Raw genomic sequence first — 26649 nt, forward strand, 5'->3', positions numbered from 1 at the left:
AAGGAAAAAAAAGGAAATAAAGGCTATAATTAATGCCATCTGTAGGAATGGAGAAGAGCACAACTGCGGACATTGTAGGGGAATTTGCATTGTGACCCAGTGCGTGACAGATACTTGAAGAACACAGGCAGAATATAAGTTAGGGAATTTACCACCGTGACGTTCGACCCGGTGGAGAAATGCAGGGATGGAACAAGAGGAGGGAGGTGTGTGGCTTTCGTGGGTACAGAGAGAGAGAGAGAGAGAGAGAGAGAGAGAGAGAGAGAGAGAGAGAGAGAGAGAGAGAGAGAGAGGTTGTTGTTGCTGACGTAACTGATAGAAACAGACTCTGGTGGACATTCAAAAGACCATACACGAAATTAATAACGAATGATAAAGCGAGTGAATGCTATGTGCGCTGTGACCGTCGCGTCAAAGAGTAGGAAGACCTGACAGTGAGACGGTTCGAAGTCAGAACGGGAGTGAGGCCAAAGAAGAGCACGTTTCTCTCCTTACCTGTCATTGATGTGACTGAACGTACACGTGATGTATGTGTACAAGCCAAGGTAGAGATATAACGTTAGCATACGCAGATGACTCTAGTTATTCTGACCGAAAAACGAGATGGACGTCATTGATAGGTAGTCAATGTGTTTGAACAGAAATGTTACGAAGGTCGGGAACAGTAAAACGGAGGTGATGAATAGTACTGCAAACAGAGATAGTAACACACACACACACACACACACACACACACACACACACACACACACATATATATATCAACATTTACAATTAGTGATAATTCTGAATACCTGGTAGTTATATTTAATGATAATAACATACAACAGATGTAAATAAACAACAGAATTATTAAGTACAATAAAAACTTCAATATGCTCCTCTCTCTTTCTCTCGAAAGATCACAGCGTACGCTTTAGATGCAACACGAAAATATATACCATCATTGTAAGACTCACTTTGATCCGAATCATACACATTCACAAACAAGATCACGTATTCAGGCTGATGAAATGAGATCACTAGAGCTATTGAGAGAGGTTACAAGAACGGATGAGATGAGAAACGCTACGAGATACGAGAGGATTTAGAGGTTATAGATGAACTGGAAATGTCTGGGAAGAAGGAACGAAGGTGGCAGGGCGATGTGCAACGACTGGAAGGCACGAGGCATGATCAGATCTGTTCGAACTGGACCTCGAAGGGAAGACGTCCAGCTGGACATCCTAGAATGAAATCGATTGAGGACATCAAGAATTTAGTTAAAAGGAAGAATACGAGGACAGCAAGAGAGAGTACGAGGACAGAAACAGGGAGTTCGAGGACAGGAAGAGGGAGTACGAAGAGAGGAAGAGGGAGTACGAGGACAGGAAGATAGAGTACGAGGATAGGAACAGAGAGTACGAGGATAGGAACAGAGAGTACGAGGACAGGAACAGAGTGCGAGGACAGGAACAGAGAGTGCGAGGACAGGAACGTGTGGAGAGGTTGGACAAGGAGGCCGGCAACAGACGAGACATTAAGTCTACCTAGCCTCTGGCCGGGTGAGAAAGGAGAAACACAATGCACACACTGCCGTTCCGCCCGACGCGATTATAATAACAAAGATAAATATCAAAAACCGTTGGATATCTCTGTTATACAAATACGAGATTCATCCCTAATGGTCAGTGGCTGCCGAGACTTTCCCCTCCTCCTCCTCCACCCCCGCTCGCACTGGGCAGCAGCCTCGGGGGGACACCCGAATCTTAAAGACCCTATTGTTATTCTTTTACGAGGGTGGCTGCCGGAACGTCGCCGTCTACAGTAACTACTGTAATAGGAACAGAACCGTATATATTATGGGTTGTACCTCGTCAGCATACGGACGGGTGTACATGCTGCATTGATGACGTAAATGAAATGAATAGAGATTTTAAGACAGCGAGTTCAGTAGGGCCGACTTGTGGGATAAGAATGCGACGTGTTGCGGAAGGGGGCCTCCCTCAGGGTTCTCACACGGTCCTGACCTTCTTGTGAAAATGTGCAAGTTTTTGGGGGTGTGACCGTAAGGATAGGCCTTAGCCTCCCGCGGGGCGTGGGAAGTGGCAGACATGCTTATTGATAAACCCAGGACCCGGCTGGCTCCTGCCGCTACCTGGAACTGTCCCGGCCGACCCTCGTCTTCCACCGAGGGGAGGCCCTCCATCCTCCCACGCCTCCCACCTTCACCCACGCACCACGATAACCCTCGCCCGCCCGCCCGACCGCCCGCGCACGCCCACCATCAAGCTAATCCGTACGTAGGATTGGTATCTAGAGACTCCCTGGGGATGTAAGGCTCAGCGAGTGGATATTTAGAGACCACGCGAGTTAGGCTCACGTGACGGGTATCAAGTAAGTACTTAGGGATGTTAGGCCTGTGTCGACGGAGGTCTAGGAGCAGTTTCCTCACATCTTACTGAAGTGCGGTGTGCTCCACGGCTGTGGGCGAGGGGCACGGTGGATGTCGGGCGAGCGGAGTTTCCCCGTGCCCTGGCCACACCAGACCCGCCGTCCATTCACCCATGCTGTGTACTGGAGCGTATTACCAGAGATGTTCCTCAACACCCACGCCTCCAGCTGTGTTGACCCGCTAAGCACGAAGGCATGATTCTTCACCACGATGGTACGGACGTGAGCACGACGGTACGACCCTGGAGCACGAGAGTACGATTCCTGAGCACGACGGTGAGGTCTTTGAGTATGACGGTACGATCCTTGAGTGCGACGGCATGATCCTTGAGTTTGGCAGTACGATCCTTGCTTGCGACGGTACGAACCTTAAGCATGATGATACGATCATTGATCATGATGGTACGATCCTTCATCACGACAGTACGATCCTTGTGCACAAGGGCGTGACCCTTGAATGCGTCGGTACGATCCTTGAGCACCGACGGTGCGAACCTTGATGAAGACAGTACGATCATTAATCACGACGGTACGATCCTTGAGCATGACGTTACGATGCCTAATAAGCACGTCAATGCGACCCCTCCACAGCTCAGGCTGCTGAGTTGGTTCGCTGGTCGACTAAGCTGTTTCTAAACCGCCGCCCGCAGTGTGAGTGACTAACCAACTACAATTACACGGAGGTAGCAGAGTGTGTGTGTGGTCAGTAAGTGTGAGCAATGAAACGTCTGAGTGTGTCTGGTAGGCATGTGTGAACGCGCAGATGTACGTGGGGTAAGTCTGGAGAACGAGTGTAAGTGGTTAGAGGTACCAGAGCGCATCTGGATGTCTGGTGAACGTGTGAATGGGGTAGAGGCACTTGGGTATCTGTAAGGAACAAGTGAGAGTGCGCGGACGCACTTACGTGTGTGGCGGAGTACCATCTTCGTCACTTTCTCCGCTTCTGCCTGCTATCAAGGGACGGCCTTGACCACAAGAGGGTGATAAGCAGAAGTAAACAACACAACTTTCTCCCAAGTTATCTGTCGTCGGGACCCACAGACTGTTGCAACACACACACACACACACACACACACACACACACACACACACACACACACACACACACACACACACACACACACACACACACACACACACACACACACACAGCCAGGCAAGCTGGTTCTCTAGAGGGAAGACTCAAGCGTGAGTGTTCCACCCCGGCTGAAACTAACGCAAGACAAGACCCAACAGCCAGCATTATCATGCCCTGCCTCGCCCCTCACCATGAATGCCACAACACCAGCAAATAAGAATCAGACAGGCTCCTCCCTTGCAGCTCTCCTCCCCCCCTCCCTCCTCACACACACACACACACACACACACACACACACACACACACCACCACCACCACCTTCCAGATGTGAGGCGGGATTGGTGTGTGGTATCGTCTACACGCTCCCAGCATTGTCTTTGCTCATTATGCATCCACTGCTAACTATACTATATATGATGGATAGACAGTGGGGTTTCCTCACGAACTTCTTGCTTGCATTAGTAAGTATGCTCTATACGTTTATTCATTATGTACTGGACGTCAGTTTTATACGTGTTGGCGAGGGAGCGCCAAGAACAGACGAAGAAAGGCCACATTCGCTCACATCCATTCTCTAGCTGTCATGTGCAATGCACCGAAACCGCAGCTCCTTTTCGACTACCAGGCCCCACAGACCTTTCCATGCTATACTTCGGACGCTTCACATGCTCTAGTTCAGTCCATTGATAGCACATTCTACCCCTGTACAAAAAATCGTTACAATTCACTCTATCCCGTGCACACCTTTCACCCTACTGCATGTTCAGGCCCCAGTTACTCAAAATCTTTTTCACTCCATCCTTACATCAATTTGATTTCCCCATTCTCCTTGTTCCCTCCACTTCTATCGCGTATTTATTCTTTGTTAACGTTTCCTTACTCATTCTTTCCATATGTCCAAACCATTTCAGTACACCCTCTGCATCTCTGAGCTACACTCTTTTTTATTACCTGGCCTCTCTTCTTCCCTATCATTATTTACATGGTCAAGCCACCTCACACCACATATTGTCCTCAAGCATTTCATTTCTAACGCATCCACCCTCCTCCTCACAAAATCATCTGTAGCCCATGGGATTGTAGTTTGATTCCTTAAGAAAGTAAGTGACTCTGTTGTTGATTGGTTAGGATTTTCATTGTATGTATGAATCATGGTAGGTTCTTATGTATCGGCGGAATGCCTTCGTTACACTGTGTAAAGGGAAAGGGGACAGAAATGTTCGAATTATAAAAGTAAAAGTTTATTGAATGTACCTGGTAAACTGTATGGAAGAGTGGTGACTAAGTGGTTGGTGGCATGAGTATTGAAGAGTGTATGGAAGGAGAGAGGTGAGAGTAAATGTGAATGAAAGTAAGGGTATCACGTTTAAAGGTAGAAAGAGACAGATTAGTAAGCGTGTGAATTCAAATGGAGAGAATTTGATGGAAGTGAAATGTTTTATTTACCTAGGAAAGGTTATGACGGTGAGATGAACCATGGGAGCTGAATTAAGCCATAGGGTAAGTTAGGGGTCGAATGTCCTAGAGTGTGTTGAGGAATGGCCGTGTTGTGATATACAGGGAGTGACGTGCCGTCAGTGGACTGAACCAGGTCATATGAAGCGATGGGCAAAAACCAAGGAAAGGTCTGTGGGGCCTTGTTGTCGACAGGGGCTCTGGTTTCGGTGCATTATACATAACAGTTGAGAATGGACGCGAGTGAATAAGTGCTTTTTACCTGTGTACCTTTGTTCACTACACGTGTTCACGACCTACAGATATAGTACACTATGTAACGTGTACGTACTCAAAGAAAATGTCAGAAAATGAGTCAACATTTTCGTGTACAGTGTACAGTGTTAGCACAGCTGAAGTCTCAGCGACTGAGATGGACAAGATAGGGAGCAGTGTACATGTACAGAATTGTACAAGTAGTGAGTGTACTAGGTAGTGGGGGTGACGGTAATGGGTGCACAGCGGGTTGGGTGTTGTGGTAATAAGTGTAATGAGGATGATTGTGGTGCTGTGTGGAGACGGTTGCCCAGGTGACGGGTGTAGGAGGGTTAGCATGAGCTTGATGGTAACAACATAAGGTAAGTAGTGACCTATTTATTACAGATAGGTAATTGTACAACCTCGGTCGTTTGTCAAACTGATGTCAACTGTGTGTGTGTGTGTGTGTGTGTGTGTGTGTGTGTGTGTGTGTGTACATATGGGTAAAGACATGGTACATCTATACTAGGTTGAAATACGGGGCAACACGATTGTAAAACTCTCTCTTAACACATGAATGATAATCTAACACACACACACACACACACACACACACACACACACACACACACACACACACACACACACACCCCTTTCCTCCACTGGCCAAATACCAGATATAGAGGAAATATAAATAATGAGGGGTAGTTTCCTCGTATTAACCTTTACATGACCTTTCTGGCAAAATCACCCAGCAAAACAGGGCTAACAGCTGGCACGCCATTACTCCCCCCCGGCTAACACAGCTAACATTCCAGCTACCCTCACGACATGGTCGAGAACCTTATAAAAGCTAACACTATCACATGAGCTAATCTAACATCACATGGAAAATTTAACATATGTTAAACGGGCGTATCTAATGAAGTTAAATGATCCACGAGATGAAAGTGGTTTTGTTTTTTGAATGATTCGACAGATTTAACAAATTTAACGCAACAGAGGATCCAGAACACACACATGTTAAAAAAGGGATGGTAAAGAATTTAACAGAAGCAGGAAAGGGTAACACTGAAACAGAATTTTAACATGACAGATGGATTGTGTTACACATTTGGGTCTGGTATACCTCGTTATACTCAGAACCGGTTTACCGAGGTGACCGAACTATGGCAGGTTTACCATTCATTCAGATGTCAATCTGTTGACCCGGGTTTACCTGGGAGATTTAGTGCCGTGCTTCGGTATACGCAGGTAGAGTTTACCTTTGTTGCCGCAGCTGTTGAACGGTTTACCTGGATTTCGTCCGTCGGTGGTTGGTTTCCCTGAGTTTAGTCAGAGGTCGTACGGTTTACACCAGTTTGTTTAAAAGTGGGCTGCTTAGTTTACCTGGAGATTGTCGGGTTTTCATTAGGTTTAACCAGCCGGTAATAAAATATTTTTGCCTCGATTTCTTCAGATAGTATTCAGCTTGAACGGCAAGTGGTTTACCTGCTTTATACCTTGGTTTACGCTACACGAAAACCCATCGGTTTACCTGTTTTGTCAAGTGGTGTGGTCGGCTTATCTTCTGATCTGTGTGTCTGAATCCGGCTCAGTCAAATAGAGGTCAACTTAACTCTAATTATTTTCACTTCAGGTAGAAGATGTCAGGTTTACCCTAGTTACGTCGAGTGGTAGTTGGTATACCGTGGTTCCGGCAGACTACTTCCGCTTACAGTATAGTTTACCATGGTCTAGCAAAACAGTCTACATTCTGCATCGTGTGGTTTATATGGTTTTATTAGTGTTTAAGGGGATTATCTATTCGTGTTTAGCGAGAGACTAGGTTTAACAAGGATTTGGGAAGTAGAGAGAGGTGGTTTAACTGGGGGGGGGGGGGGGGGTTAGCAACTTTAACGAGCTAATTGACTTACGTTTTCTTTTGTTGTTGAATGAATTGTTAAGAATGATGATCTGGGAGTGCGCAATACTGTGTCACTTATATACATTGTTGCGTCCCATGCCATCAACTGAGCAAGTATGCCATTTGTTCTGACCCACGGCGTATGAGCGCCTCAGGCTCGCTGGTTCCCTCTCCCTATCTTACATCAGGCAACCTGCTCATCCCCTCAAAGGGGGGCTGGGGTGGAGGAGGGAGGGATGAACAGTGAGGTTAGCTGTGAAACGGTTTGCCCCGACCGGAACTCGAACTCTGGTCATCACGTTCAGAAACAGCGACGTTGACCACTACGTGTAGGCCAGGGACAAAGGGAGGCAATGGTTTGATATCGATTTAGCAAACAAAGACCCGGTTTTGGGTAGGTTTTCCACGGGACTTTATGAAGAATACACTGACAGTTTACCGGTACAAGTTGTTTACCTGCTTTACCAAACACTTGGCTTCATTTCAAACATTACAAAGTTGTTTACCTGGGTTTAAGAACAGAGAGGAATGTTCTTTTTTCCGAGTTTACCGAAAACAGAGGAATGAGTTTACCTGCGTTGAACTCGACGGAGGAGCGCGGTTTACCTGGATTGAGCAAGATTGGGCCTGAGGGGACCCCGGAGGTGGGTGGTTGAAGAGCTGGACGGGCGTGGGAGAAACGATAAATCTTTACAATTGAACGGTAACAACTTCCCGGGAGCCTTTGTCACCCCCCCAGCCCTACACCCCGCCAGGAGCCTCCGCTCCCCCACTCCACCCCCTCGTCAGGAGGTGGGGCGAGACCGGGTAGAGGCGGGGGTGGGATTGGAAATAGAAAGGGATTGAGGCAGGACGTGGACACCTGGATTGCCAGTTCATATCTTTAGGGTGCGGGTGGAGGTGGAGGTGGAGGTGGAGGTGGGTGAGAGTAGTCTGTGTAAGCTGGGGGTGATATTGGAAATACATTAGGGTAGGGATTTAGGGTCGGTGACGGCGAACAGAGCAGACGTGAGTTATGGTCAGGGAGGCAGAGGCTGGTCGCTGTAAGTACAGAGAGATACAGGCAGTGGAGGAAGGCGCGGGAGGGAACGTCTCTATGAGGGAAAGACTGATATGTCTTACTCGCACGTCGTGTTATGGAAAGGTACACGAGAAGGAGTAGCGGGAGATACAGGAGCACGGGTGAAAGTAACGTTGCTCTTTCGTTGCAGTTACTGAGAGTTTGAGTTGGGGACGTAGTAGTTGTGGGTGGTGAAGGTGGGATGACAATGACGTGGGGAATGATGTGGTGGGGTGACTGTGATGTGGGGAATGATGTGGTGTCAGTGGGAGGTGGGGAGACTGTAAGGTGAGGAATGATGTGGTGTGGGTGGTAGGGAGACTGGGAGGTAGTTGTTGAAGTATAGGTGGTGAAAGGACGAGGTTGAAGGAGACGTGTGTTGGATACCGGAAGGGTTGGACGATGAGGAGACATTGGTGGGTAATGAGATGGTATATCATGAGGAGAGTGCATGGTTGGCGATGATGGACGTGTGAGTTAAGAAGGGTACATGATGAGGAGACCGTGATGGGCAATGAGGTGGATGAAGGTGAGATTGTTGAAGCCAGGCAGGCTAAGGTGTGCGTACGTCACTGGCTAGGAGAGCAAGATTATGCCTTCACATGTCTTTATCGAGTGTGCTAAGTTCGAAATTTTTGGTGGAGAGTGGAGGAACAGGGTGTGTGTGGTTTAACAACCACACACATACACCACTGGCGGACACATACGCCCTAAGGCACATGTCTATAAGCCCCCAGCATTTGCTACACCATGTGAAGCTTAATATGACCGACTCTCCACAACTTTATACGCTTCCAGTTAATGTACTAGGCACCTGGTTCCCCCAACCCTCACCAGACGTCTGCCTCCCTAGGTTCTCTGCCCTGGCCGTTCCACAACCCAGTAAAGTCGTTGGATGGGTGAAGCAGGAGAGATCTGACGGGAGGGGGTGTCCTCCTTGCGGCAGGTTCTCACGGGTGCGAGGGCGGCCGTTGGTGCCCCTGAGAGAGAGAGAGGAGCGGCCCCCGCCACACACCTCCTCCCACACATTCAAATTTCGGGTAAGCTTCATTGTCGGGGGCGAACCCAAATCGGCCTTTCAGTTTTTGGTTTCTGGGAGTGTAGCGGCGGCGAGCATAAGTGTTGGACTTAATGCGTCCACGATGGGTATCTGAGGAGACCGTTGGTGGTGGTGGCCACTGATTTAAGGCAGGGGGCTGGTGAGGGAGGAGAGGTCACTGTAGGCACGACAATGCCCGTGCTGGGGTCTCAGGTTGAGGCCGAACTAGGGAAATTCAACGTTCGTACCAGGAGGAGGTGGTGGAGTATGCCTTATGCTGAGGTTTAAATCAGGGCGTGAGAGCCACCAGCCACACAATTGCTCGGGTCAGGGAATTCGCTCCCTGTACAATGAACACCGCAACTTTAATGTATTGTGGAATATATATATATATATATATATATATATATATATATATATATATATATATATATATATATATATATATATATATACGCGAGTGTGCGTGTGTGTGCGCGTGTGTGTGTGTGTGCGCGTGTGTGTGTGTGCGCGCGCGCGTGCGTATGCTACAAGTGGCCAATAAATTTAGAGGGAAAACGATACATACCACACAGAAACGCTCCTGCATGACGCCATCCCGTCATGAGTTCCGACGCTCGTTTGTGAGTTACGCGCTTATGACGGGGACTGCTCGGGTTGTGCAGAGAGTACAGTCATGCTCTCACTACAAGCCCCACTTACCTGACGCGTACCTCACGTGGGTGTCGGGGACATACCTACACACCTCGGCTGGGGTGGGGGGGGGGGGGGGCCAAGCTGCCATGTTGCGCCTGTGCTCACTCAGGATGTTGAAGGTTGTGACCCGTAGGCCTACATATCCACAACATCCTGGATGGTCTGGTGCACTTTGTAGGTAAATTCCCCAACTGATCAGTCCATAAATACTCTAGCCCCTGATATTTTAGTATACCTTTCGATAACAGTGGTAACACTTCACAGTCTTGCAAGATATTCTCGAGTGCAGACCTGGCAGGAGAACTTGGCCTGTATATGAGGCGACCTGTAGGGAGAGAGGTAAGACATGGAGGCCTGTGTGGAGCTAGGGAAGGCAGCGTTGCCAGTCGGGAGTGGTATGGAAGAGAGGCCTGTAGGGAGGAAGGTGAGGCAGGGGTGGCCTGTGGGGGAAATGGGTAAGGCAGAAAGCCTTGTGAGGAGGTAGGTAAGGCAGCAGTGGGCTCTAGGGGCATAATCAAGGCAAGGGCGACCTGTAGGTAGGGAAGTAGGTAAGGCAGAGCGGTCTATGGGAGGGAAGATAAGGGAGAGCGGCATGTAAGAAGGGGTGAGGAGGAGGAGTAGGGTAAGGGAAGAGGCGGCATCAGTGGAGGTGGTTAAGGGAGAGTGGTATGTAGGGAAGGGTAAAGAGAGATGGGCTGGGTAAGGAAGGGGGCAGTATTTGGGGTGAAGGTAGGATGGCCCGTAGGGAAGGGTAAAGAGATGGATTATGGGTACGGGAGGGCCCACTTATAAGGAGGAGTAAGGAGAGGGAGGCTGCGTAAGGGAGGATGGCTCTATAGGGAGAAAGTCAGGCAGGGTAAGGGAGAGGGTGGCGTCTGGGGTTGAGGGAGGACGGTCTATAGGGAGTGGGTAAGGAGAGGCAGGGTGATGGTGGTGTGTGTAGGAGGGGCGGGCGTAGCGCTGGGTAAATAGTGGCGCGTCTTTTCCCCGCGATGTTGACACACCTCCAGGCCGGAGCGGCTCACGCTGATGAAAATTGCACGGATCTGTAAGGCCCCCAGGTGAATACATGGTACCCTCCCTCACCGCCACACTCAGTAGGTCTCTCCTGCCGGGAGAGCACCCTGGACAACCGCCGCTACCCTCACAGTACCCCCAACCTTCCTTATGTCGCCTGCAAAGTGACACATCTCGCGCACACCGACGATAAGCTGTTTATCACACAAGAAAATTTCCTTTGAATATTTGAAAGAAGAGGAAAAGATGTATTTTCCTTTTGTTTATCATCTACCATGAAAGTTGGGTAATATATATATATATATATATATATATATATATATATATATATATATATATATATATATATATATATATATATATATTGAATATTACTCCAGGATCCCCTGACTAGGCTCCTGCAACTTTAACGCTGCACTCCACGCAGGAGCAGGAAAATCATGGATTTCTTTCGAACAAGGTCATTGACAAGATTGTACTCCTTTCCGTTCCCTGACGATGATTGTGTGTGTGTGTGTGTGTGTGTGTGTGTGTGTGTGTGTGTGTGTGTGTGTGTGTGTTTGTTACCGGACTCTGCCAGCATGTAGTTACATCATGAGAAAACATTTCACCTTCGTTAAGGTTGCATTACCGTCAGTTGACGTAAAGGGCCCCAGTCTCGTCGATGAAGTAGTTCCAAAGGAGTCGCATCATTTCCCTCCTCCTGCTTGGAGAAGCTACCCTGAAACTACAGGATCTCCATTAAGGGGTCCTGGGGTAGTGTGGTTATATACCCTAGAAAGTACTCCTGGGGCAGAAAGGTTAGGTTATATATATATATATATATATATATATATATATATATATATATATATATATATATATATACACACACACGAGTGGATGGAAATGCTTCATATTATATGAAGGTCATCACATGGAAAGTGAGGCAGCAATACTTTCCTGGCTAACGTTACCATCTCCAGCCAGAGTTCGTTAAGGGATCTTGACGCTCCCCCTCTCCTTGTGGTGACCTGCACATAGCGTACGGAGCACTGCGACATGCGTAGCTAGTCATTACGGGCGTTGCTTTGATCTGTAGGGCTCACCCTAAGGGCACGCCTCCCCGGTCCCGACGGGGGCATGACGTAAGGCTGTCTTTACGGGTGACCCCAGCCCTTAGCCATCACTGACCTCAACATCAGGGTGATATGTCTTCCGATGATCAGTTTCATCAGTCATTTATTTACCTTTATAACATTCGCTTCCTGTGGCTACCTATTAGAATCCCAAACCTCCTGGCATCACCCACACTAGTCTAACAGTCCAACCGGCAAACAACCCTCCGCCTTATATATCCCACCCACCCATGGCCGACAGGGGGTAGTGGTTCCCGTTCTTCATATCCGATGGCACCTACGGCCTCCCACCGTCACCCTCCCTCCTGAAGGCGGTGACGTACAATTATCACCAAGAGCCTCTCACTGCCACCCTCTGCTCCTTCGTTTGCACGTCACTGCGCTGTTGCGAGGATGTCCTCCCGCAGATATACTCGGCCCTACCTCTCACACCACCACCACCACCGCCGCCACTCTCACCATATACACTCGACCGCTCCCACTCGACCCATGCACACCATGATGAGGGGCCTCACCAGACGACAATCATCCAAGACCCGCACTTACAACTGTACTCATCACTCACATTCGGTCTTGGATTTATCATCTTTTATTGTTTAAATATCATGCATATCCTTCCTACAGTCGAACATACATGGGTAAGTAAGCAAAGGAAGGCCCCATGCTAGACCTTCAGTAGCACCACTGGGCCAAAATAACCCCACTCAAGAGAATTGTTATCGTAGACACAACATGAGAGAGGGTCCTCTGGTGCTGGTGCTGACACTGAGCTGACTCCCAGCAACCCCGCCTGCACCGTGTCACACCCACCACCACATGCTCGCCTCCTTCCTTCTGTTGTCCTTCTCGTTAGGACGATACATAAAGACAAGGTAGACTGAAAACTGCACACATATGATATACATTTATATATATATATATATATATATATATATATATATATATATATATATATAATATATATATATATATATATATATGATGCAAAGTGACACTTGGGAAGAACAGCAATCAATTTCAACTATGTTTAATACGTGATGGTGACCCGCAGATTCTCAATTCTTAGAATGACCTGAATGGGGCAGAGCCACAGATAATGGCCTGAGTAACTGCAGCATTAACCAACAATAGCCGCCCTGTTTGCCAAGATAATGCAAATCACCCAAAAAATATATTGCTGGCGTAATGATCGGATATATACATGGGGAAAAAAGGACAACAGTTGTGCTGAGGGCCTCACTTGATCCGGTGTACATCGCACCGTCGTTAGTGCAAGTGAGACCCCGCTGCCACGAGCCCCAGGCCCGGAGAGCCGCTCCCCGGGGTCACACCGAGGTAATCACAGGCGACAGAGGAACCAGCACTGGGCTGAGGCTGCTGACGACGCTATAGGTTGGTTCCCGGCACCAGATGATCGAGATATACCGGCCAGATAGTATTCTTGGCCGGGAATAATGGCAGACAGGCCGCAAGTGGTGGTGGTGGTGGCAGAGTGTTGACCAGAGGAAGAGATGGTGGCAAGTAAGAGACAGACAGTAAGTGGAGAGAAGAGAGGAAGTTATGGAGTAGATAAGGGGGAATCAGGCAGTATTAGTCCCTACTCAAGCGCTCTACTCTCCCTCCCTCCCTCACTCCTAGAGACGTATTAGAGATCAGAGACCACTTGCCTTGCTCGGGCCGAATCTTGCCTTGGGAGAAGTGTGAACTGCTGATGAGAAGGAGGTGCTGCCCATTATTTTTTTCTGAAAAGAGCATAACTTCATTAAAGAGCCAGGACAGCTTCAGGGCAAGTATTTATGCAGCTCAGGCCAATTTTGGATGCAGCTTAAGGCAGTTAATTGGTTTGTATGATTATCTTTTTTTTTTCTTTTAGGGGGAGGGGAGGGAGTTGAATATATATATATATATAAAGCTGATGGCTATTTTTTGTCTATCACCTGAGAGCAACAAGTTTATTGAGCTGAGGCCAATTGGTGGATGCAGCTGTAGGCAGTATGTTATGCATCTGAGGGGGGGTTGATTTTATTGCAGCTTAACAAGGCAACGCTATGCATTCTTTATGCAGCTGAATAAAGTGTTTAGCAAGACTTTTTTTTTATTTTTTTGTCTCAGGAGGAGGGGAAATATTAGTACAAAATATACAGCAGTTCTTCCTTTACTAGTAGTAGCATTACTGTTTGATGGGGGATGGCTAATTTTGCTCTTTCATTGGGCAAACCTGACCGCGTTTATTGTTCAAGTCTCAATTAGACAAAATCCCAGTTAACAGTTGTAAACATGAATCCTCATAACATGCAGTGACTTGAGTGATAACTTTGCTGAACTGTTTGAACATGGAATAACACGGTCTTTCTCAGGTTTCAAATACTTTGATTTTTATATCTTTTTTTTTCTTTCAAAAATTTGTAAAAAAAAAAAAAAAGTATAGAAGTCAGGGTAAGGGCCTTGTTGGCAGGGTCATCACCTCCTTCCCTCGTCTGCTTCTCTCCCAAGCCCTGTAATGTAACCAGAATCCTTGGTGCCACCATCATCATCACTGCCACCACCACCACCACCACAACCCTTAGTATTACCATTACTTCCACCACCACCACCACCATTATCTTTTAACAACACAACCTCTGGCATTACCATTACTGCCACCACAACCATTATCTCTAACACCACAACCTTTAGTATTACCATTACTTCCACCACCATTATCGTTACCAACACAATTCCTAGAATTACCATTACTTCCACCATCATTAGCGTTACCAACACAACCCCTAGCATTAACATTACTGCCACCACCATCATTTTTGTTACGAACACAACCCCTAGCATTACCATTACTGCCACCACCAACATAATCTTTACCAGCACAACCTGTGGCATCACCATTACTGCCACCACCACCATTATCTTCATTAACACAACCTCTGGCATTACCATGACTGTCGCCATTATCATTACCAACACAACCCCTTCCATTACCATTACTATCACCATTATCATTACCAACACAACCCCTTCCATTACCATTACTATCACCATTATCATTACCAACACAACCCCTTCCATTACCATTACTGCCACCACCACCATTATCTTCAACAACACAACCCCTAGCATTACTATTACTGCCACCACCACCATTATCTTCAACAACACAACCCCTAGCATTACTATTACTGCCACCACCAACATTATCTTTAACAACACAACCTCTGGTATCACCATTACTACCACCACCATTATATTTACTACCACCACCTGTAGCACTATTATGTCTGCCACCACAACCATACCAGCGTTGTCAGTACAACTACCACTATCAGTACCATAAGTATCGATGGTGGTAGGACAGCAAGCATCATTACCAACATTACCACCCCCTTGAATCCCAATGTTACACATCACATTCAACATCAACATCATTAGAAAAACTGACACCATCATTACCACCATCATTACTACGACCACAACCATCGTCATCATCCCCTATCACCATCACCCTCATTATCATCACAACCACACCTAGATCATCACTATCACCACCACCCTCATTATCATTACAACCACAACCTACATCATCACTATCACCAACACCCTTATTATCAACACAACATCCCTCATTATCACTGTCACCACCAAACTCATCGTCATTACTACTACAACCTTCATCATCATCAACCAAACTCATTATCATCATCACCACATCCTTCACCTTCACTATCACAGCCAAACTCGTTATATTTACCACCTCACCCTTCATCATCACTATCATAACCAAACTCATTATCATCACTACCACATCCCTCATCATCACTGTCACTCCCACACTCATTATCATTATCACCACAACCTTCATCATACTAATGATGGTATCAGCACACCATCTACTGCCATTGTAATTATTACCACTAATCACTGTGATTAACTACAGTACCACCATTAGCACTACCACTGTGACGAAAACCACCATGACAGTAACTGCCAACACCCCGTGCACGGAAATATTACTGACACCACTACATTATCACCACCACGTCTCCCCTGACGATAAATATCACCAACACATATCCTGTGACAATAATTATCACCAACACACCTTCCCTGACAATAATTATCACCACCACACCTCCCCTGACAATAATTATCACCACCACACCTTCCCTGACAATGATTATCACCAACACACCTCCCCTGACAATGATTATCACCAACACACCTTCCCTGACAATGATTATCACCAACACACCTTCCCTGACAATAATTATCACCAACACACCTTCCCTGACAATAGTTATCACCAACACACCTTCCCTGACAATAATTATCACCAACACACCTCCCCTGACAATAATTATCACCACCACACCTTCCCTGACAATAATTATCACCAACACACCTTCCCTGACAATAATTATCACCAACACACCTCCCCTGACAATAATTATCACCACCACACCTTCCCTGACAATAGTTATCACCACCACACCTTCCCTGACAATAATTATCACCACCACACCTCCCCTGGCAATAATTATCACCACCACCTCTCCTCCCCCGACAGTGATTATCACCACCACCACATCATTGTTGTAATTACCAACAACACTACGACATAATTACCCCTACACTGACTGTAATTGCAAACACCACCACTCCCATCACCATGACAATAATTACCACCACCATGACAGTTCATGCCAACACCCCCTACCACCACCACCACCATCACCATCACCCATAACATTAACCACCCTTGTAATAATCTTTATAAACATGAATAATCAAGCCATTAGATGTCATTATGAGTAATTGAAAACAATGCTGAACACCTGTGCCACACCACAAATGCACGGAGCGCACAACATACTCAGTTTACACAACAGCTGTCTCAACACTACACATGAAACACTTGATATATACATGTATACACAGCTGTTACGTCACCATTCCATACATACACAGCTGTTACGTCACCATTCCATACATACACAGCTGTTACGTCACCATTCCATACGTGCACAGCTGTTCTGTCGTCACCCCCATGCGTAAGTACACACACAGCTGTCTAGTCCCCATCCCTTTTATAGACAGCTGTTCTGTTTATATATATATATATATATATATATATATATATATATATATATATATATATATATATATATATATATAATGGCGTTCTTGACCGTAACGTATTCGCGGGCCGCTCAGTGTTGAGGACATTGGTTCGAATCGTAGTTTCTGTTGTCGGTCCACAGTCAACTCAGCTGTTCATCTAGCCGTAGGGGTTGGTCGATAAAATGGGTACCTAGCTCAGGCTAGGATATATATATATATATATATATATATATATATATATATATATATATATATATATATATATATATATAATCGCGTTAATGAGATGGCCTTGAGTAAGGCCTCAGCTGCCCATGTAATCTCAGTTGGCATAAGAAAAAAAAAAAATGATACAGCTTTTCCGTCGCTGTTCCCTCTCAAACGCAGCTGTTCCTCCGTCAACCATGACACACATGCAGCTATTTCTTCACGCCAACCCATACACACACATACGCAACTGTTTCCTCGCCAACCCATACACACACACACACACACCCACACCCACACATCTGTTCTGACGTCGCCATGCATTTCAACACACACACAGGTGTTCCTTTGCCACGGTACACACATTATCCGTTGCCACGATGTATACGCCATACGCAGCTGTTCACTGGACAGCTGTTCCATCGCCATCCCATTCACAAAAACCAAACAATTAAACATACACACACACACACACACACACACACAGTCACTCACTCCATCTACCCCATAACACTCGATAACATGTAACTCACATGACTTGAAAAAAAAAAGATCTTTAGCTATTTCCAGCGGTTAGCGCTACGCGCCAGCCCCGCTTCATGGCAAAATCTCGTTACAGAAAAAGAATGTCCAAAGGATGAGGCCCCACCAGCGTAGAACTCCGTCCTCATACAGTACAAATAAGTGATTATCAACATAGGTATTTTGTCACCATTACACACACACACACACACACACACACACACGGCAGCCCCACACTCAGCAATTTATAACTACCTCCACGTCAACAAGGGGTCAGTCATGATTATCATTGAATTTATGACCTTAAAGCACAGAACTGGCGCTCCCCCTCCAACCCCCGGCAAAAAAAAAAATGTATATTTCCCCCTCCAAGCAATATCCCCCACCTGGCCCGGCAACTTTTTGTAGCGCGACCTTATTATCATCACCATCACTGTCATCACCTTCATTATCCCTCACTATAATTATCACTTTGTCCCCCCCACCCCCAAAGAAAAAACTCCACCATCTTTAATTTAAAGTTTTAGTATATATATATATATATATATATATATATATATATATATATATATATATATATATATATATATATATATATACTAAAACTATATATATAGTATATATTTATACTATATATATATATATATATATATATATATATATATATATATATATATATATTCCCCCTAATTCAAGGCGAGATTCCATTATATTCTACGTTATCAATTATGTTTACATTCGAGCCGGATAATTTACCAGCGCGTGTTTGGTTAATCCCGCGACACACTATTTCTTATTGACGTTTCCCGCGTGTGTAAAACTGGGTAGGATGACAATCAACATTCCGGCTAAATTTTCTTTTTTGGGGGGGATCCGCACATTTTGGTTACTCTCTCTCCCGTGATGCTTATTACGTACGCCTTGGGTTCACCAGGAGCCCCGATTCTCATACATCTTTCTAACCTTCGTGCGCACTTAACCAGTTCCCGTATAGCTTCCTGTGCTTTTTTTTTTTTTTGCGCACTTCAGCAACTTCCCGCGCAGCTCCTTAACCCTCCCGCGCATTTAACCGTTTCCGGTACAGCTTCCTAACATATCTGTGCACTTTGAGAATTTCCCAAATGACTTCCTTAATTAATCTGCGCACTTTACCATTTCCGGTAGAACTTCCCAACCTTTCTGCGCACTTTAGTAACTTCCCACACAACATCCTAAGCATTCTCCACACTTGGACCACTTCCTGCGCAACTTCCTAACCTTTCCGCGCACTGAAACAACTTCCCGCGCAACTTGCAAATCTCCCTTGCCCACTTCACCATTTCTGACATAGCCTCATAACCTTTCTGCGCACTTTAACAACTTCCCCAACCTTCCTGCGCACTCTGACCAGTTCCTGCGCCACCTTAAGCCTCCAGCACACTGTAAAACCATTCAGCGTGCAAATGTTCAAATAACTTCACCTTCATGTGTGCATAAGCCGTCTATATATATATATATATATATATATATATATATATATATATATATATATATATATATATATATATATCCCCATACACTTAATATTCTTTTACATCTTCACAGGGAAGGTTCAATATGGACAATGTCAGGAAAAAGGTAGCGTTTAAGACGGCTCCCACAGTCTGACCGCAGTCCTAATATTTTTTCCCCACTTGACTCAAAATATTCCACCAAAATTCATCGATTGTCAAGCATGTATAATCTCTCCGACGTTTGATTGTTTACATAGACGGACAACCCAGGCCAGGGAGACGGATCAGTGTTCGTACGACTCTGATGGCAAAATCACAACGTCGGCCCGAATTAATTAGTCAGATAATTAGTTGATTACACTAATGAAGTAGTTTTAGCCCGAGTATCTAACTCGAAGATCCAAGAATTAATTTACTAGTCTGTCTTTACGAAAAATACTGGCGTGTGCAGCATTTACACGTGTATAATGACATACAAAGTCGGAGATAAGATCCTTGTGCACTGGTTTTCAGCCCTCGCTTAGAGGCGCGAACTTGTCTGACAAATACGAAACGCCTCCAATAAAATTAGCATAGTTGGTGAGGGTTGGCCGACGGCTGTCGAGGTGGCTGATGTCTTTTACTGCTGACCCACTATGCTACCTGTGACTTGGTGGGGCTCCCCCGTAACCCGTCCCTGATCACCGCCCCTCTCTTAATTACTCTTACTTTGCCGGGTGTATCTATCTGCTCAACGAGGCGGCGGCATAATTGATAGTAGCTCACGGCTCTGCCCAGTCTGACCCCCAACGGACCTAAAGACCCACCGGCAGCTCCTCCCTCCCTCCTCCCTGGCTCCGGCAGTGGTCGGGTAATGTGGATGGGGGGGAATGCAAAGTGTTTGATTTATGGTGGAGGTTATGTGTACTCCCAGCCGACTGCAGGCCGAGCCCTTGCTTGAGGTGCTTTGGACAAGATTTTAGCCAAAGACCTGAGAGAGAGAGAGAGAGAGAGAGAGAGAGAGAGAGAGAGAGAGAGAGAGAGAGAGAGAGAGAGGCTTCTCACAAGGAGAGGAGAGAAGTTACCTCAATTCCTTCAGATAAAGAAGTGTTTAGCCATACGAACAATGTGTTGTACAACTCCTGGCGAAGATGAAACGTGAGGGAGACCATTCCTCAACACCAGACTACGTTCCTCTCTCTCTCTCTCTCTCTCTCTCTCTCTCTCTCTCTCTCTCTCTCTCTCTCTCTCTCTCTCTCTCTCTCGTCAACTACAGCAATGGTCTCTGGTAAGGTGGCTGTTGCCCTCATACTGCCACTATCTCTCTCACCATCATCCGTCACAGGGAATTTCTCATGCTACCTCTCTCCCTCTCTCTCTCTCTCTCACCATCATCCGTCACAGGGAATTTCTCATGCTACCTCCCTCCCTCCCTCTCTCTCTCACCATCATCCGTCACAGGGAATTTCTCATGCTACCTCTCTCCCTCCCTCTCTCTCTCACCATCATCCGTCACAGGGAATTTCTCATGCTACCTCCCTCCCTCCCTCTCTCTCTCACCATCATCCGTCACAGGGAATTTCTCATGCTATCTCCCTCCCTCCCTCTCTCACCATCATCCGTCACAGGACAGTTATATTCGTGAACGTAATTTGTCAAGACTGATCAATTTGCAGAGCCGCACTGGTCTGGATGGCCATGTCCACGCCTTACACCCGCGGGACACCACCTCACCTCCCTCTTTCACAAATCATCTCTGAACAGTTTTTTTTTGTGTGCTCGACAGACCTTTTCAGGAACACGTAAGAAGATTTCGGATGAGTGGGGGGGATTTCAAGTTCACGAGGAACGTTTCATTAATTCAACCAAAGATGAGTTCAATAATGCAAGATGATGAGGCGGTGTGTGTGTGTGTGTGTGTGTGTTTGTGTGTGTGTAGACCGTGTGTGTGTCACGGCAGAGTAACGCTCTCCTGCTAACGCTACACTCCCCTCATCTGCCTCACCACCCCCTCACACAGCTCTACACTCACCTCCCACGCACTAATCTTACCCTAGAACACATTATCACGCCCCTCCGCTCTCCGCCGACGATGAGACACGCGTGGATAAAACACACCCATGATACATCCCTCTCAACACACGTGCTCCAGTGAAGTCACGCGCACATGAAACCGCTTTTCTCCCAGTTGTGGGCGGCAAAGACGCCCACCCACGCCAGCGGGGAGCGGCGGAGGGCATCACCCAGTGTAACAAAATGAATTAAGCGTCCAGTGCAGAGGTTGGTGGCCATCCAGAGGGGCGGCCTGCCAGGACCGGTGATGATAAGCTGGTCAAGTCATCTGGCGAGGTGTCCGGCCAAGGACCAAGTTTTTACCCTCAGGTTTAATAACCGGGGCGGCGGTGTAATGACGTCCTTGATCATATTTATGAAAGACGAGACACAGCGGACGAGTGTAAGTGACACCCAGCCAGGGCGTGAGGTTGGGCCCCGCGGGCCACCCCCGTGCTAGTACAACCATTGGCAGCCGCCGTGTTTTTGTGCCCACCACACCACAAACACACACACACAGTGTTCATACTCCAGTTTTTTTTCCCCGCAATACGTCCATTACCACAACCTTCCTGGTCATCTTCAGACTTACTGATCTGTTACGCAACACTTCTACAGTAATATTCTGGGAAAGAATATTTTTTTCCTTTATTCCGCCGGAATATTTCCTTACCTCAAACGACCGTGTTCCTCGCGCTTACCGCCTGAGGCTACGATTGAATAAGAAAAAGATTTCCAGGATTCGTTAATTTGCAACACTGTATCACACACATCTCGAGACATTGACCAGGCCAGGGGCTTATAGCGTGATCGGATCACAGCAGTGGATCATGAGGGCGCCTTGCGAGGCGTGTGTTTGTGTATGTGTGTGGGTGTGTGTGTGTGTGTATGTATGTGCAACTTAGGGAAACGACCTGGGGCTCGGGTATCGTGCGCGTCGGCCACGCCGTAGGTGAAGAAGCTATGCCATACTGAATGTCTGTGGTGAACAAGTGCTTTGACACCGGGTAGTCACACTCACCTTCCCTCCTCATGCCGACCTTGAAGCACTTCTTGAGTCTGCAGTACTGGCACTGGTTACGGTGGTGCTGGTCGATGGGGCAGTTCCGGTTTCCTCTGCACGAGTACTGCAGGTTCCGCCGCACCGACCGCTTGAAGAAGCTCTTGCAGCCTGCGGGGGAGGGCGCGGGTTAGTAGAGGCACACGAGAGGCGCGGTGCCGCTCCCGCCCTGGCCACACGCTCACCAGGTCACCACTACGCTGGTGCCTGGGGGCAGCCATCAGGCTCGGGGCACCCCGTCCACCGCTCAAGAGGAAGGCTCGCCTCATATTTCAGGAATAATATTATTCATTCATTTATCGCTAAACAAACTTTAATCGAAATTACATGGTATGATCTAGTGTCACGGGGGACACTGTGACACTCAGTAGGGGTGAGCGACTGTGACCCCGGGTTACGGTGCCCCGTGACCCGGGGTCACAGTCGCCCGAGGGTACAAGCCAGGGGTCAGGCCAGCCGGGCCCTCCCGCGCGGAGAGCGCCCAAGCGGCGTGGCCCCCGGCGTGGGCGGGCCGCCCTGCGTGGGTGGTGCGTACCTTCACAGGTGAACTGGCCATAGTGTTTCCCTGAGCTCTTGTCGCTGCACACGACGCAGGTCATGTTCTGGGCATTCTTGTCGTCGCCCGTAGGGCTGGGGGCGGAAGAGGGCGCGCTGCCCGCCGTAGAGTTGGGCGTGGGCGTCTGTGGCGCGGCAGGCTGTGGGGTGACGCTGGCACCCAGCTCCCGGGTGACGTCCTCCCCCGTGGTGGGCGGCAGGGACACGGGCGGGTCTCGCCACGCGGACCCCGGTGGCACTACTAGAGCCATCTTCTCGTGGCACTGTTCCGGCACAAACATTGACAACCACCTCCGCTAGGGGTGGAGGACTCACAAGTTATAACTTTACACTCCTGGGCACCGCCAGTTCGGCATGATCACTGGCACATTATAATCCACTGTGGCACTGCTGGCGGTGGACACGTGGGTATTATCCTAGAATGGCGCGGTGACCTGTCACACGGGGAGAGCGGGGCCACCTATCAGGCGGGCGATAGCGGGATGACCTGTCAGGCAGGCTAACACTGAAGGGTTTGGGGCGCGCGTCACACACCCTCCCTGGAGCACTGTGCTGTGTACACTGGGCGGGCGGCGCTGCGGCCCGGCGGGCGGAGGGCGGGGACGGGCCGTGCGGGGCAGGGGGCGGGCCACCGGGCCACGGGGCCGCGACCCCGCCCGCCCCGGACACCCATTGGTCGTCACCCGACAATCACTTCAATCAGCCATGCCGCCACCGCTTCCATCGTAGATAGTACCTTCTTTTCGTAGATATAGTGACTGTGTGTCATATGAAGGAGAAACAACACATATAAACTACACATAGAATTATATATGAAATGAAACGTTAAAATTAGTTGACGGCAAAAGGCGGCAAGGTTGATCAGTGTCCGGTGGCGGGGCGGCCTCTGGTTGGCGGGTCGCGGGGGCGCTGAACCAATGAGCGCTCGGGGCGGGGCGGGGCCAACTACTGTATATTGCAACTCTCGTAAGAAAAATATCTTTTTAAATTATACAAACAATTGAATTTTATCAAATTTACTCCGCTTCTAAAGGAGAAGCATACGTGTGTTATAAGTCACCATATCATTTATCTTTAAAGGCAAAACACCAAACAGGAAATTATTTTGACTGACGAGCGCTGGCAGACGTGGCAGAGTTCGGGGTCTGGACGCCTGAACTCCGCGCTGCTGTTCGGTGAGTGAGAAAGTTGGTCTGACAGGCCTACCGGTGACACGAGGTACTGCACCGCTCTCACTATTACCACCAATTACTTCATTTTTGAGCCGCGTTCGCACTTAACATTACCAGACGGCGGGGGGAGGTAGAAGACTTTAGGAAATAAATTGGCGCACTTTTCTTAGATTTATTTCTTTTCATGCATACGTTCCATTTCATAGCCAGGCAGTTCCAAGAAATTCGTCTTGGGATCAATAAATTCTCCCCGAGGAGCGAATGAAACATAGAGGAGAGGTATTGCAAAATAATACAGAGATACAACAATGGCGACCTTCTTATAAATGCACTTGAGAGGAAATTCATCGAGCAAGACACGAGATTTACTACAGAGGAACAATGCCTCCACTTTGCCAAGCCGTGGACAGCCATGGAAACATCCACCACACTTGTGCTAAATCTTGCGACACTCCATTATAGAATGGTTGAATGAATATCACTTTGAGAAATTAGATTCACTCCCTTAAAACCCCAGTAGTTGGAGGCTTTATTATATATATATATATATATATATATATATATATATATATATATATATATATATATATATATACACACACACGATTATTATACAACCCCTTTCGAGGCTGCTGCATCTCCACGAAGGGGCAGGGGAGCTGATGAACTCCTTTGGAACACGAGGAGGACAAGAGAAGGATGGGTCCTTGAGACAGTACTCCACTGACGATGATGCAGCCTCGCACGAAGGTGACATTTTGCGTTGCGACGACTCGAAGGCGGAGTCCGGTAACACACACACACACACACACACACACTCTCTCTCTCTCTCTCTCTCTCTCTCTCTCTCTCTCTCTCTCTCTCTCTGGCTACCACACAGATGGTCCGGGTTCGGCTCTTGGGAGTATAGTGATATATATATATATATATATATATATATATATATATATATATATATATATATATATATATATGAGCACTAGAACATATGTTCCCCCATGCAACAGTCACTCTGCCAGTGGTGTGGTTGTATACACACACACACACACACACACACGTGGGACTCGCTTGTTTTGCCCCCATCAAACAGGTGACCAGATGTCGTCTGTGCATGACCACGTTGCATGTTTAGCCATGTGACTCACACATGCCTCACGTCATGCAAGTACGTCTAAGTAGTCATGCCCTACCTGTGATATACGTAAATCTACTTATACCACTCACATTTAAGTGTATTTTGGCTCCATGTGTACGGGGCAGTTACGGTATACCTGTGTACCCATGGCCTCGGGGTGTGACGTATGATTGTGTGTGATGATGATAATGATGATGGCGGAGATAAAGTTACTCTTCTTTTTTCTTTGTATCGTCAGCCTGTATGTAGATCGCCCCCTTGCACACGTCTCCGCCAATGCGTGGCCGAGAGAGAGAGAGAGAGAGAGAGAGAGAGAGAGAGAGAGAGAGAGAGAGAGAGAGAGAGAGAGAGAGAGAGACTATCATGGAGTGCTTTAGCCATGAAGCAAAAGAGAGAAAAAAAAACAACCTTGTAGGAATTACATAAAACAAGCCACAGAACACAAGACAAAGAACATTCTAATTCGCAGTTGATCAAGGAAAGGAGAGAGAGAGAGAGAGAGAGAGAGAGAGAGAGAGAGAGAGAGAGAGAGAGAGAGAGAGAGAGAGAGAAATGACAGACCCAGTGAAATGCCATTGAGGTTTGGCTTGCCCGGGGAAGACGAGGTGTTCAAGACACAGTTTCTAACTCCTGGCTTGTGTGAGAACCTCGTCAAGTTCATTCCCAGGGAATTAACGTCGTGTTTTGCCGAGGAGGAGAACAACACCACAGCGTGTCTCCCAGGGGAACCAAATGTCAATAGGGCATGTGGGCGACCCATAGGTGTTGTATGTGACTGCTATATTGTGTGTGACGGAGAGAGAGTCGTACACTCGTGTGCCCCACACGTCTCTTAACCTTGTGTATAAGTACCGTGTCTTTACTCCTCTGTGTACACGCACACACACACACACACACACACACACACACACACACCAGTCTAACCATGTATATATGTACACAGAAGCCCATTCACATTCACAAACATCTTAGCCTATGTACGAATAGACGTACGTACACACAAAGAAATTCTAGCATCCACCTGTTCACCTATGTAGACAACACAATACACACGCAAGTATTAACTCAAGGTTGTAAGAAATTACACATATATGTGGACGTAACACACACACACACACACACACACACACACACACACACACACACACACACACACACACACACCACTTCCGCTCTCGAAGCTTCGTAAATGTTGGAGGGTGTTGGACGATGTTTCTGAGAACACTGCTCTGTAGCCAGAGTGAACACTGGTCTGTAGCCAGAGTGAACACTGGTCTATAGCCAGAGTGAACACTGGTCTATAGCCAGAGTGAACACTGGTCT

General features: G+C 47.3%; 1 protein-coding gene across 2 annotated transcripts in view; it reads right to left on the reverse strand.

Annotated features, from left to right (window-relative positions):
* svp (COUP transcription factor 2) overlaps positions 1 to 23588 on the reverse strand; it is a 284141-nt gene extending 260553 nt beyond the window's left edge. The window contains exons 1-3 of one of the 2 annotated variants that reach the window (XM_071687176.1): positions 23000 to 23588; positions 22426 to 22575; positions 13707 to 13781 (exon numbers count right to left, since the gene is read on the reverse strand). In XM_071687176.1, coding sequence (XP_071543277.1) covers positions 13707 to 13781; positions 22426 to 22575; positions 23000 to 23300 — 526 coding nt within the window. In that variant the 5' untranslated portion in view covers positions 23301 to 23588. The remainder of the gene's footprint in view (positions 1 to 13706; positions 13782 to 22425; positions 22576 to 22999) is intronic. The other variant, XM_071687177.1, reaches the window with a different exon arrangement.
* Between the last annotated feature and the right edge of the window lie 3061 nt (positions 23589 to 26649).

The sequence above is a fragment of the Panulirus ornatus genome, chromosome 43 (genome assembly GCF_036320965.1).
Source record: "Panulirus ornatus isolate Po-2019 chromosome 43, ASM3632096v1, whole genome shotgun sequence".
NCBI lineage: Eukaryota > Metazoa > Arthropoda > Malacostraca > Decapoda > Palinuridae > Panulirus > Panulirus ornatus.